Consider the following 14038-nt stretch of genomic DNA (forward strand, 5'->3'; position numbering starts at 1 on the left):
GGCGATCCTTCCCGAACCGTCCTGTTGACACTCGACTCGGCTGACCATCGTAACTCGTCACGGTTGACCGCTCGTCTAGCGGGGCGATTTGCGTCGGCTGACTACACTCACACCACTACCCCCATCTGTGCCACCACCAGGTTTATAACAATAGGATCACACCCCACTTCAGATATCCCTTAGTCTGTTGAACCGTTTGGACACCACACATGTTCTGTCGGCTGTCTGCCTCCATTCTTCTCTCAATGACACGTACACCCATTCTTTTAAATTGTTTTCCCAACGCTAACTCTGCTTCTTTTTTTCGTTGGCCTGTTCCCTGAAGGAAGATCTTTGCTAGTTCTGAGGACCTTGTGATATGGCCCTAAAGATTCGGTCTGAGTATTTTGACAGCGACCAGCAGATCATTGTCGACCGATACATACATATTCTTTTATTTAAAAGCCGTTCCGGACAACACTAGCTGGCCAATGGGGTTTGGGGCTCAAGAACATTTTTTTGTGTGTGAAAAGTGGGTGTTGCATGTAAAATTGTGGAAAACATTATATTAGACCCTTTTTTTAAAAATAGTCTTGTTACTGCTATTATCTAACATTTGCTTGTGCATGTTAGTGTAATTAAAATGTCTTGTTCCACTTTGAATTGTTGAACTACTTGATGTCACGTATGTGCACTTAAATTCATACAGAACAACACTTATTAAAAATCACCAAATAAGACCTTGGTTACCAGACGAGATTTATTCATCATAAAATGAAAAAGGCAATTCCAGCCATCAAGAAATACACATTATGTTTCACAAATTGACTTTAGTCCAATGAATATTCTAAGTACACAACTGGTATTAAACTATTGAATCAACTACGTTAGACATCCTTACAGTTAAAGAACATGGCGATTACTCAATTCTAACCATGTGGTCAACTCCCCAAAAAGAGATTTCTTACCCACAATGCAACTGTGGATTCTTGTTTCTCACACAAATACTAAGTGTACTCCGTGATTCCCAACTATATCAGTGTCCCTGGCTGTTAAACAATGATGTGACAAGTCTAGAAAACAGTTCATCATCCTGCACCTGTCTCTGACATTCCTCACTATTCAGCAATGACGATGTAAGCTTTTTGTAAATGCTTATCGTTCATGCTACAGCACGCTCTCAGCGCCATGATCCCATCTCATTTGTGGACCAGAGGGGATTCAAACTCGAGTCCCCTTTAAGAGGTAGCCAAAACGTTTTTTCCCCCTCAGCCACACTTCCCACACGCATACGTATCGGATCTATTTTCGTTTCATTCAATAATTCGTACGGTTACATTGTTTGTACTACAGAATATTCCAGAAGAATTTATGAAGAGGTATTCTCCTGTTATGACCCAGCTGAAGGCCACAAGGCAGCTAATTTCTAAATAGGTTTGTCTACTTTTTTTTCACGATTATAGTTTTTAAGTTGAGAAAAAAACAACTAAAATACCACTACAGACCACTGGCAGATCTGGGGGGAGGTGCATGTAAGGGCGATGGCAACCCTTCTTCAACCGAAATTTAGTAGAGAAATCATACAGTGTGTATACAAAATAATTTACTTGTCTTAAGAATATATACGTACTTAAAAATGTGATTTAATTTCTTTCACTCTCTCACACACAGGTAAAAAGGGGGGGGGGGGGGGCAAATGGCATCTACCGCCGCCATACCTTTTAGGACTGGTGTGAGGCCGGTCCACTTTATAAGTAGAAATCATTGTTTTTTAGTTATAGATCTATATAATATATGTAGCTTTTCAATATTTCTATTGCGCTCCCCCCCCCCAACCCCGACAGACACTAACTTTTTTTTAGTGGGTGGAGATGGCATATTTTAGTAGAGAAATTAATTTCAATTTAATATCTGGTTGCCTTAACCTCTCTAATGTCTGATTAAGCTTAAAGATTAAATGAGAGAGAATTAGTAACTGATCAATTCTTTACCCCCCCCCCCAATTTTTTTCTCCGCTAAAAACAGGACTTTAAAAACATGATAGTCAAAGACAGGAAAAGTTGTTATGTAATCCCGCAGTTTCTAAAATTATTCACTGCACGAATTCGTCATAAATATTTAAAGAAGGACTTTCAAGTTGTGGTAGGATAAATGAGATGAGTTTTGAACCCAGTTTTCCTTATCGCCTTGTATAATTATAATGTTTCGCTTGGTGCAATTTACAATTATAAAACACATTTCTATATGGATAATAAAGAATATTATTATTATTATTAATATTGTCAGAAAAGAAGGAGTATTCATTCTCTGGCGCTGCCAGGGTCGAGTTTCGTTAAAGAGAAACAAAATTCATCGTAGTCCCTTTATCTTATCATTAATTATCATTATTATTATTATTATTATTATTAATATAGGTCATCAACTTTATTTTTCAGTGCTTTTCAAGAGTAATTATAGTCTTTTACTTTCCGCCCTGTATCAATCCACACACTAAAAATAAAGTATTTTGAAACAGTAGTAATAGTTACTGAAAGCCATTTTTTATTAAACCAATAAACATATTTCATACCCAATTTGAAACATTTTTCCGCAGTACAACCATAGCAGAAGTTTATGATTCCGAGGATGGATGACATGCTATAAATTTCAGATGTTACTTCAAAAAGAGAAGATAATTGCGTCCTATGGAGCTATTACGTCTTACTATTCAAAGTGTGACATAATTATGACAAGAAATGTATTAAATATTACATAGCCCCCGATTCGATCAGAATACTTTACAAGGTATACATATATATATTAAGCTTGAAGACAATGGCATATACTGAGTGCGTGTATGTGACTAGAATGATCTTGATTATATTGAAAGTGGCCTTAGTTATACAAGTCTTTAGATGACGCGTTGTGATTGGCAATGGTTGTGATTATGTTGTGGTCTTTTTCTGCTTCATCCTGTATATTTGGCTTGAAGGTTCCTTATTATTCTGAGCATTGTTTTGATGCTTTATTTATTCAGCGTAAGTTGTTGCAATTAAAACTGCCAAGAGTATCTGTTACTTTTTAGATGTTTGCGTGTATTACACGTGGTGGATAACTATGGATAACATGCTTTTTGGTATAGCCGAAGCTAACAATATAACAATTGTTGATCATGCAGCATTATTTTTAACGTTTACTATTATTTCTGGAGCACTTTTAGCACCGTAAAAACTAATCTCTTTTGTTGTTGCGTATACATTTGTACCGGTTATTTGCAACCATGATATTGAAACATATCGACCTTCACATTGATTAGTTACCTTCGAATTTCCAGCTTTTTTGCTCTTACAAAGCTTACATCAACTCACTCTGTCTGTCTGTCTGGTCAAAGGTTTGTACACGTTATTTGTCCGACACCCAATCTCGGATCAAGTGGAAATTTTGCAGAATTATTTCCTTTACCTGAAAACACGAGAATCAATTAAAAAAACAACAACAATTAGTTAATTAACTATTAGTGATTTTTTTTTTTTTTTTTTTTTTTTTTTTTTTTTTTTGGTATCTCAAACAAGGGAAATAAATAGTACTTGACTGAAGTGGTGGTATAAGCTGAATTAGTCCCTTTTATTTTAGGTTGCCGTCTTAGGCTTAGTAAACACATACATGAAATAGAAACAATAGATAACTTCTCCGTGTTCATAGACTCTTTGCTGGTAGCTGGTTACCCCGTTGTGTTGAGAAGCCTGAGAAAGCCTTTGCCCACATGTTCTACTTAAGGTTATTCCTTTTTTAAAAAAAAATACATTTAAAAAGCGATCAAAGTATCCAAAGTATTTTTTTTTCTTTTGTATTTGCTTGTTTTGTTACGTTCTTCCTAATATTGTATTATATCTCTTCATAAGTTGTTGCTATTCTTTTTTTTTTATCTTACTTCTAAGAATGGCTTAATGCCTTAATAAATGTCAACTGGATCTTGCATTGCGAAATACCAACAAACTGTAGATTACTGTGTTGATCGTGAAGTTTCTCCATTTATAATTGACAAACTAGTTTAGTATTATAATGCGAGACTTGCAAAGACAACTTTTTACAAAGCTTATATCAACTCACTCTGTCTCATCTGTCTGTTTGCTTGTCTCGTGAAAAGTATTGATGTATGATTTCTTCCACACCCATTCTCGATCAAATTGAAACTTCGCACAATTATTCATTAGCATAGTTAAGACATAAATCATTAAAAAAATAAACACTTAGACAATTAATTACCGGTAATTAATCATTTATTATTTAATAATAATAATAAAAACAAAGTAACCAGTTAGGCAATTAATAACTGTTGATACCAACAAAGGAAACAATTTACTTCAGTATTCACAGATATGTCTATATTTGTTGGGTTTAGTCCCCTTAAATGAGCGTTAACGCTCATATTTCTCCCACACGCATTCTCCGATCAAGTTGTTACTTTACACAATGTATTTATTGTACCTAACAAAACATGAATCAATAGATGAAAATACTAAAGTTAGTATATTAACCATTGTTCTTTAAATATTTTGTTTGATATTGAATAAGGGAGATAAAGTGTACATTATTAAATGATTTAGTTTTAAGGGCGAAATTCTTCCCCTTAATTTTATTTTTAAGGATTTAAAAAAAATATTTTGATTGTTTTCATTTCTCTTAATTTATATTAATTCCGATATGTTCAATTTATTATTTTGCTTTGTTTTATTTTGCTATTGTCAATGTGATCACTTTGATTTATGAGTTGTGCCTTTAAAAACTTCTATATTTCTTTTTGTTCATCATATTTCACCATAAATGTTTCACACTTTAAGAGACATTATTACATAGATAAATGAATTAAATGAATGCCATCTCATGCAGACAACATCTATATATATATGGATTCGGTGAACATTTTTGTTGGCAATTAGTTTATTTTTTATACCGTATTAATAAAGATTAGTGTTGATAACTTGTCTATTTTTTTAAAATGTATTTAATTACATTTCTTTTATCCTCTCATCTGCTTGAGCCCGACTTAAAGATTACGTCAGAATACAATATAAGCTTGTACACACACTCCATAGCAATGTTTATACAGCGGTGTTAATAATTTTGATCCCTGACAATGATATTAACGCCATTATATAAATAAAAAGCTATAGAAAAATACAACACCAGTCTCTCTAACAAATAGTTAAAATAAGCGACTGCTTTTGTTTCGTACATGCGTGACGTTCTTCGCAAATGAAGCTAAGCTCTAACTCAAATTGCCTAAACGTCACGGGTCAGGATTATGACGTAGGAGCTGTCGTGACATCAGGTTAAAGATTGCCCGGATACGCTACTACACCTCAACGCGGCACTCGTGGGGAAACGATCGCTAGAGGGAGCGATTAGGCGAAATGGGATTCCTGTGGTAGTGACAAAGTTGTAAGCCGGGCACCTCTCCTCAAGGGACGGTTTCATTAATGGTGAGCCCTGCACTGTTAGCTTGGTAAACTTTAGAAAAATGCCCGGGGTTCCCGCTGTGCTCGGCCTTCGGCCACATATTCCAGTCCGTGTTTACGGAGTGTTTGAATCATTGGAAATAGCTATTCTCAATATGGACATTAGCTTGGACCTCTATCAGACAGAGCGCTTTGTTTAATCATGCCTAGAAGCCTAGAGTTTCAAACGCTTCGGCTCAACTCTTTTGACAGTCAACTGGTTAATGAGTATATCACAAGACATTGCACATCCTACTCAGATCTTTTAAGTGATTATCTTAACTTCAAACTGGAGAGAATGTTTCCAGCACATCATTTGTAAACCTCTGTGCACTTAAGCTTCTTTCAGGGATTAATCCTTTATTGTACGGTCCAGGTATCTGACAGTGTTCTGTAGAGCTTACAAGGGAAGAACCCACATGCACCAGTTCTATTTATTCCAAGATTAGTTGTATCGATTGTGTTTCTGAGCACCCTGCAGATGTTGAGGATGTGTTCTACTGTCTCGTCTTCTGTGTGACAGTGTCGACATCTAGGATCGTTTCTATCTTTTCGTTTCCTTTGCTTTCACAATGGGAGGGAATCCATGGCTCTTCAGGAATGCTTTCTGGGTATTACATTTAGAACGGGATCTTGTTTTTGGGCTTAGCTACATTAGAAACATTTTTAAAAAAATCTAGTTGGTACCGTCTATTCATTTGTATTGGATAGTTAATATCCAAACATGTGGACATCGGCGTTCTAATGGAAGGCTTTATTTTTTAAAAATAAATTTCCCCTTTCAAACCGTGCTATTTATACGGCAGATGATGTTAGAGGTTTTCTGTTCTTATGGACCACGGTATACGAGCAGGGTGTAATGTGGACAGCACAACGACATACCGCCTTTACTTTCCCCAACTAATGTCTGGTACCCATTAGAGTTGGGGGGACTCAATGGTGCCCTAAAAATCCCAAAGTTCAAAATCCCAGTCTTCACCTCTCGAGATTCAAACCCAGTATCCCAGGTTCGGAAGCCAAGCAATTAACAACTCAGCCACCTTAATTATTATTATATTTTCTTAGAAAGAAATCTGAAATAACATTGATTGTAAAATTAAAAATTGAATTCATCTTCGTTGAAAGATCTACGGAAAATAAAAGAGAAAAGAAATCAATGAAATATACAATACAAACATTATCATCCTTGAACATCTGTCTATATGTGTAATTCTCTTCATGGCTCAAGAGTTTGGACAACAAGTAAGGGAAAGATGACTCTTTTATTTCTGCAAGTCGGACGGACTAGAGTTGCCCCACTAATTTTAGAGGCGAAAAACAAAAACAAAAAAAAAGGGTGGGGGGGAGAACAAATAGTATTCACCGTCACTAAATAGCAGGGCCGGACTTAACCATTGTGACCAAGAAGTCATGGAAAGAGAACTAGTAATCTACTCTGTATTCATCCGTCACTAAATAGCAGGGATTGTAAAAATTGTAAAAAAATACTTAACCATTGTGGGGCCCAATGCGAAACGGATCTCGCAAAGCCCAGTTTGTGTAGGGATACGGATAATAAGTGAAAATTAAGAGTTTGTATTAGAATTATATTGTATTTTATTTGTATTTGCATTTTATTCATTCTTTACTACGCACATAACTACTACACCAGCCTTGCGTGTAGCGAAGTCATACAGTAAATCATAAGAAGTTTCCCTCATCGATCTCGCTCAATAGCAAGAATTACCAAATGCTTCGATCTATTTGTGAGAATTGTTAACCTCAAGTAATTCTTCTTTAGTTTGAGGCGCGAGAAGCTTCTTTCACCAGATTACACAGTTACGTGATAATGTCTTTTTATTCGCGCGTAGGATTGGCGTTTTCCATATAGAATGACACCCCAATATGACAATTTTCGTCTATATATTTAAGGAGATTAGTATGAGTTTTCAAAAGATTTTAATAACTTCCGGATATTTCCAGGACTTTTTCATGTGTTTTGTAATTTCAGGAGATTTCCAGGAGCTCCTGGTAAATCAGGAGGCCGCGGGAAATTTGTTATAAGTTATAAAATGGTCTAATTTAATAATGTATAATTTAATAATTTATACACCTAGAATTAGCGCGGGTCCCATGAAAGTGCAGGGGCACACTGCTGACGGATAGGATGCAGCGGCCTAAGGCCGGCCCTGCAAAATAGCGGCGTATGCTACGCCGCCTCTCGACTAGTTGGTTATATGATCTCTAATCTGGTGAAGACTGAGATTTTATATTTCGGGATCTTTAGGGCGCCTCTGACTCCACCCAGCTCTAATGGGTACCTGGCGTTAGTTGGAGAAAAGTAAAGTTGGTTGTGTTGACCACATGGCATCCTCGTTAACCTTTGGCCACAGAAACAATTGGTCTTTACATCATCTGCCTTATAGATCATAAGGTCCGAAAGGGGAACTTTACTTTTACTTTAAGATGAAGTAATTCTATGAGATCATCTGGTCCTAAAATATGAGTATAAATTCTTGGAAATTTTCGACATTGAACAAGGGTGATTTTTTGTTTGCCATTTCTAGCACTCATTGAAACGAACTAGGCAAATGGGCATTAGTCAAACTGATTTCCACATTGTAAATAATGAAACGATCGTCAAACATGAATTTAATTATTAGAAAAAGTTAGGGTGACATATTAAAGAAGACGGATAATTTGCTAGAGGATAAAGATAGTTCTTTGAGTGAGTGTAACATCATTGTTTGAAGGTAGACATGTTTTTTCCATTGATAGTTACATGTGCTGCTATTTCACACTGATGTGACATGCTTGTGGTCATCTTTGTAACCGTGGATAAATAAATTTTTCAATGCAAGGATTTAAATACATCATGTCCCGATTTGTCTGAAAAAAATCTGTTCGTCCAAATGAAACTTTAACTTTGGCAAACAAAACTGAATTAAAAAAAACTTATATCTTGCCAATTTTATCTGCTTTCTAAGAGGAAAAAAGGGAATAGAATTTGACAGAACAACTACAGTGGTTATAACTGTCAAAGTACATTTGCACCAGCGTTCGATTGAAATTTCACCAAACTTCCTAATCTACTTGACATCCTGTTTACAGTTTCTAGAAGTTAAGTTGAAGATATTTCGGACACAGAAAGAGTTTATTGAACTCATCAAAAACGATGCAGCTAAAAATGATTGCTTTTCATCGTCCATTTCTAACAGAAGGCTTATATCTTTGCGGAGCAGGGTTTTCCAGCCAGTTAATTATCAGGTCTAAATAAAGAAGTAGGCTTGATGCTGAAGATGACATTCATTGTGCTCTTACAAAGACCCCCACAAGAATCAAACCTCCCCACAAACGTTGTCTTGTTTACAAATGTGTAGCCATGTAGTTGACCTTATTTAATATCATCCTCTATCTTCCGCCATACTTTTCACCTTGTCACACAAGTATGCACATGAATATAATGAATACGCAATAGAAAAAAAGTATAAATGCAAGTCATAAAGATAAACTTTTTGTTAGCAATTTAATTCTAAAACATTTATTTTACAATAATTTCAATTACAAAAAAACTTCTACCAGTGAAAATACATACATGATAAATCCGATAGACATTCAGATAGAAAATTTCCATTTATCTATGAACGAAAAAAAATTACGGTTGGGAGTCTCTGTCTAGTGGGGAATCGTATTGAGCGGTCGCGGCAATAAAAAGCTGTTGTAAGTGATTGTAAGTCCATTTTAAAATGTGAGTCAATGATAATAATTGCGTCAATGATAATAAGTGTGTCAATGATAATAATTGTGTCAATGATAATAAGTGTGTCAATGATAATAATTGTGTCAATGATTATAAATATGTCAATGATAGTAAGTGTATCAATGAAAGTATTTGTGTCAATGATAGTGTGTCTATGATGGTAAAAAAGTTAATGATGGAATGCATATTTTGATATTTGTGTATGTCCCTTAGTTTACAGATGCATTAATGTGTGGTTGATGTGCGCAAGAAATAAAATAACTACAACCAAAATTTAAAACGCAAAATAAGTTACCCGCGGCACACTATATGGAACATGAGGTCAAAAAAATATATCTTTTAAAAGTATCTTAGCTTGCCGGGATATGAAATTGATGTCAATTCTTTTTTCAAAAGGTCATTTGGAAATAGATCGAAGAATGCCATCCAGAAATCATATCTAATTAAAGGGGAGAAGAAGCATGTCATTACCATTCAGGAATCGGACTTATTATATATTCATGAAGTAAGCAAAACCTTTATAAAACAAACAAACAAACAAACAAACAATTCGCTGGACAGTGTTAGAATTTATACTATAGATACAACAATATTGTAAAGTGAAATAAACATTGTTATAGAAGCTACGCGGTTATTAAATTATCGTCAAATTATATTTCGCGCCAAAACGTCCCGTGCGCCAAAAAGGTCGCGCTAAAACGGCTGCGCCAAAACGTCCTGCTTCGATATTTATATATATATATATATATATATATATAAAGATACTCTTTTTAAATATTCAGTCTGTGCTTTTGGAAGTCATCATCATATTTTGTTTTGCCTTCAGTGCTATGTAAATGTTATGTAATTGTTATGTAAATGTTATGTAAATGTTATGTTAATGTAGAAGTGATGTAACTGAACATGGACATATACATGAAAAGAAAATTAAGATTGAAAATACAATAGGCCTACCTACCATATCTTCTACATTTTCCCGTCCAAGATTTTGATGATCCGACGACAGTCACCGTCCAGTTATTTGCAAAAGTGGAAATATGACCAGCGACACTTTTGACGCTTATCGACAAAGTGGTTTTATCACTCAACCGGTTCTGCTTCAACTCCTGAATGTGACTATCTGTGTCAGAAACACTACAAATTTGTTTTGCATTACAATATATCTGTATACTTCCATCGTCACGTATGATTTGGATGGAGGCCAGGCTGTTGAACGAAAACATCAGCTGACTTGTTCCTCCTCTATCTGCAGGCAGACAGTAAATGGAGACTTCTGTTCTTTGAAAGTGAAGGAAAATTAATTAAAGGTAACCGGAAAGAATTAGTTTAACACAACTACAAATAGGTAGATCTAGATATTCTTTTTTTAAGTTACTCTAAATTTTGATCCAAATACGAATACATCGGCTTGTACTGAAAAGCGCTTCATTTTCCGATTTAATTCGGTTCTCTAATTCCACCACTATTAAACAATAACGGTCATTAGCTTGAAAAAGAGATTATGATGGCAGTATGTACATTTTTAACCTGCTGATCGAGGTAAAGCTAGGGTAAAAGAGTGTGATTTATGGGACAGTTAATATAATTATCTTCTGTTTCTATTGCCCACGGTAACGAGGGTGTCATGTGGCCAGCATAACGACCAACCGCATTTTCTTTCTCCAACTATTAACAGGTACCAATTAGGGTTGGATGGATTCAGGGGGCGTCCTATTCAGAATTTTACATCCCAGTCTTCTTCATTTTACCCATCAACCACCATGTCCTTACTTTATATTTTCTGATATGACTAAAAAAAATAATTTAGTTCTATTGATTGTATATAGGGCGCCATAAATATGTTACAACAAGATGTTTCAATTAATTCATATTTAATTAAACCCGAGTCCTTTGTCCTGGTCATACAAACAGCAGTGTACTGTTAGATTAGATCCATGACTAGTAGGACGTAATCATCTTCTTTTTTTGAAGTAACGTCTGTACTATATAAGATAGCTCACTGCTTTCTATTTATCTTCTTATCGAGATAAAAAAATACGTGAGAACCGTTGTTATTACATAAAATTGTGTTAGTTAATTTGAAAAAAAAAATGAATGGACCTCATTCATAAAAACAAACGGTCAAGTGATAATATTGATAGAACAACGGGAAAAAAAACTGTCACCTGATAACGATTGATGATTTAAATTAGTTCGTAATTTGTATAGAAGAGATAGAGAAGCATGTGGCTCTATGTTGTTTATTTACGCTTGGTGAATGAGGTCCATTAGAGTTAATTATTTCATACCAATCGCTAAATAAAATTGGGTCAAAGTATTATTTGTAAATTTCCCTGTTTTAAACGTCAATTGATTAATGACATTATATTGTAGTTGAGGAATTATTGATTCATTTATTTACTAAGTATTTGATGACACTGCGCAAATACTAAACCAAAAACTTCAATACATACTATTGCCGGCCCTACTGTGTGCCATGTACTAAACCGAGACCAATCGTCACAGAGGACATTAACACTTACCTGCATCTGTGGGCGGTTGCCACGTCGTAGCTGTGACGCAGCGATGAGCTAATGATCTAAACTAAACTTTAAATTCTGCGGATAGACTTATCCCACGAAAAAACAAGAGGGGGGAGAACAAGTAGTATTCACCCGTTACTATGGATGGCTGCCTGGTTTTTTATAAAGCGCATCTTTCATGCTTCAAACATGCTTAGTGTGTTATGGTCCAATCTTTTTTTTTGTTCCAGAGAGCAAAAAGAGAGAGACAGAAAGCCAGACAGAAAAGGAAATAGCGGGTCGTAAAATTTCATTGATACAAATACACTAATTCATTCGTTTATTACAATACTAAAAAAAAAAAGAAAAGAAGAGGGTTTTTCTGCCTTAATTATCATTTCCTTAAAGACACAATAAAGGAACAGTTAAAGTGTGTCCACCACATCATTTAGCTCCAAAATGTCCGAAGCCAAAGAGTTCTGCTTCGTACGACCTGAGGAATCAGCACATAGGGTATTGGCTAGGGGTTGGTTCCTAGGCATTTCGTGAATCAAACGACTAAAGTAGAATACAGACTTAAAATTTAAAGTACATCAGGTATTGGTAATAAGCCTCGGCCATTTCGTGACCCTGCCACAATTTTTTGGCCATAGCACACAACACATACATAGAGAGAGATATAACATCTATATAGAATTAATAAACACAATAGAATTTTGAGGCAGTATTTGGATTTAAAAAAAGGATACATAAAATGAATGTTAACCTAAGTCAAAGATGATAGCTGAATGTTTTCTAAACTTCTGAGCAGATTCTTGGCCGATAACATTTGGATACATATAAACATCCACTGTTATGGCTGAAGCGGTGACGTCTTGGCCTGGGATCACATAACTACAGCTGGAGTTGTAGTACACAGGTTCTGATGACGTATTGTGGTGAGTGTAGATAATCTGTTCTTGCAATACGATTTGAGTCTCCTAAGAAATGTATTTTAAAATAATAGCTCAACACTTAAAACTGTTTGGAATACATTTCCAAGAACGTCTATATAGCTTAAAAATATCGCAATATGCTTGGCATCACAGAACCGGTGAGTTAATTAGAATACAAAGTTACAAAGATAGTTAGTGTGGAAACACAAACTTAGGATCGGCCCCCGAAGTGGTTCACTCAGGAAGGTTAAAAGACAGCTTTCAATATTTTCATCGTTAGTGTGATATCACTACACTGCTAGATAGTACTGTGTTCATGTCGTCAAAAGACTGAACTAGTGTCAGGAGTGTTATAGGCTTATAATAAGGGTAAGGTGATCGGGAATTTCATTGGAGTGACGAGACTATAAATAGACTTTTTAGACGGAGTTGCTCGCCAAAAATCTTAGACAAGGGTCTTCATAATCACCCAAGGCATATCATAAATGAGGCGATTTGTGACACAATTACAAAGAAATCAATTAAAAATAAGTAATAAGTATTAAATGAGGAAAAAAAATAAGTAAGATGAAACTAAACCCAAGTCAAAGAAGACTCTTGAATGTTTCCTAAACTCCCGAGGATATTCTTTGCCGATAACATTTGGATACACATACATATCCACTATTATGGCTGAAGCTGTGACGTCTTGGTTGGGGGTTAACATAACGACAGCTTGTGTTGTAGCACTACACTGGTTCTGATGACGTAGTGTGGTGAGTTTAGGTCATTAAATTTGAGTCTTCTAAGGAATGTGCTTTAAACTAATATCTAAAAGATAAAAAAAAAATTGATAAGAAAACATTTGCCATTTATTTGACTTAGATCTACATCCAATCCACTGGATCAGTAATACCCAAACTAATGCCAGCAGGCCGCGGGTATTTTCAGGCTAGTAGTTTATAAAACTTACTCTAAAATTGTTGACACTGATCTCGCACAGAGCCGGAGGGAAAACTTGACTTGCAAAACAATTGATGCCCAAACCGGAAGTTGTTGTGTTACTTTCACATTGGATGTCACTAATAGCTGAAAGAAAGTGTAATACATGACAAATAATCGTATTTAAAATAACTATGTCACATATATTATGCTCAAGGAAAAACAAACAAAATATTTAAAAAATCCATTTTTAAAAATAAAGCTTAAGGGAAAAAACAACCCCTTTAAAACTATATCGTTAATGATATAAATGTTATTTTCCTTATTCGATATCAAGCAAAATACGTATTTACCAATAATTAATTCACTAGTTGAGTATTTTAAAAATTGATTCCTGTATTGTTAGGTAACATAATTGTTTATAGTATCAACTCCCGGGCATGCTGCCCTGCCTCATAGTGGCGCCCGGGTGGAAACAATCGTAGG

The 14038-nt window shown here is 35.3% G+C and overlaps 2 protein-coding genes across 9 annotated transcripts in view; one reads left to right on the forward strand and one right to left on the reverse strand.

Moving 5' to 3' along the window:
- The window catches only part of LOC106069966 (uncharacterized), a 36084-nt gene extending 23860 nt beyond the window's left edge, over window positions 1-12224 (forward strand). For 5 of the 7 annotated variants that reach the window (XM_056009521.1, XM_056009522.1, XM_056009523.1 and 2 more), the window contains 2 exons: window positions 10448-10502; window positions 11948-12221. In XM_056009521.1, the coding sequence (XP_055865496.1) occupies window positions 10448-10502; window positions 11948-12027 (135 nt within the window). In that variant the 3' untranslated portion in view covers window positions 12028-12221. Of the gene's footprint in view, window positions 1-1332; window positions 1414-2572; window positions 3735-10447; window positions 10503-11947 lie in introns of those variants that run through there. The other 2 variants (XM_056009519.1, XM_056009520.1) reach the window with 2 other exon arrangements.
- LOC106063845 (uncharacterized) overlaps window positions 1-14038 on the reverse strand; it is a 102049-nt gene that overhangs the window by 61149 nt on the left and 26862 nt on the right. The gene's annotated exons all lie outside the window — the stretch shown is intronic.

This window comes from Biomphalaria glabrata, chromosome 14 (genome assembly GCF_947242115.1).
Source record: "Biomphalaria glabrata chromosome 14, xgBioGlab47.1, whole genome shotgun sequence".
In the NCBI taxonomy this organism is placed as follows: domain Eukaryota; kingdom Metazoa; phylum Mollusca; class Gastropoda; family Planorbidae; genus Biomphalaria; species Biomphalaria glabrata.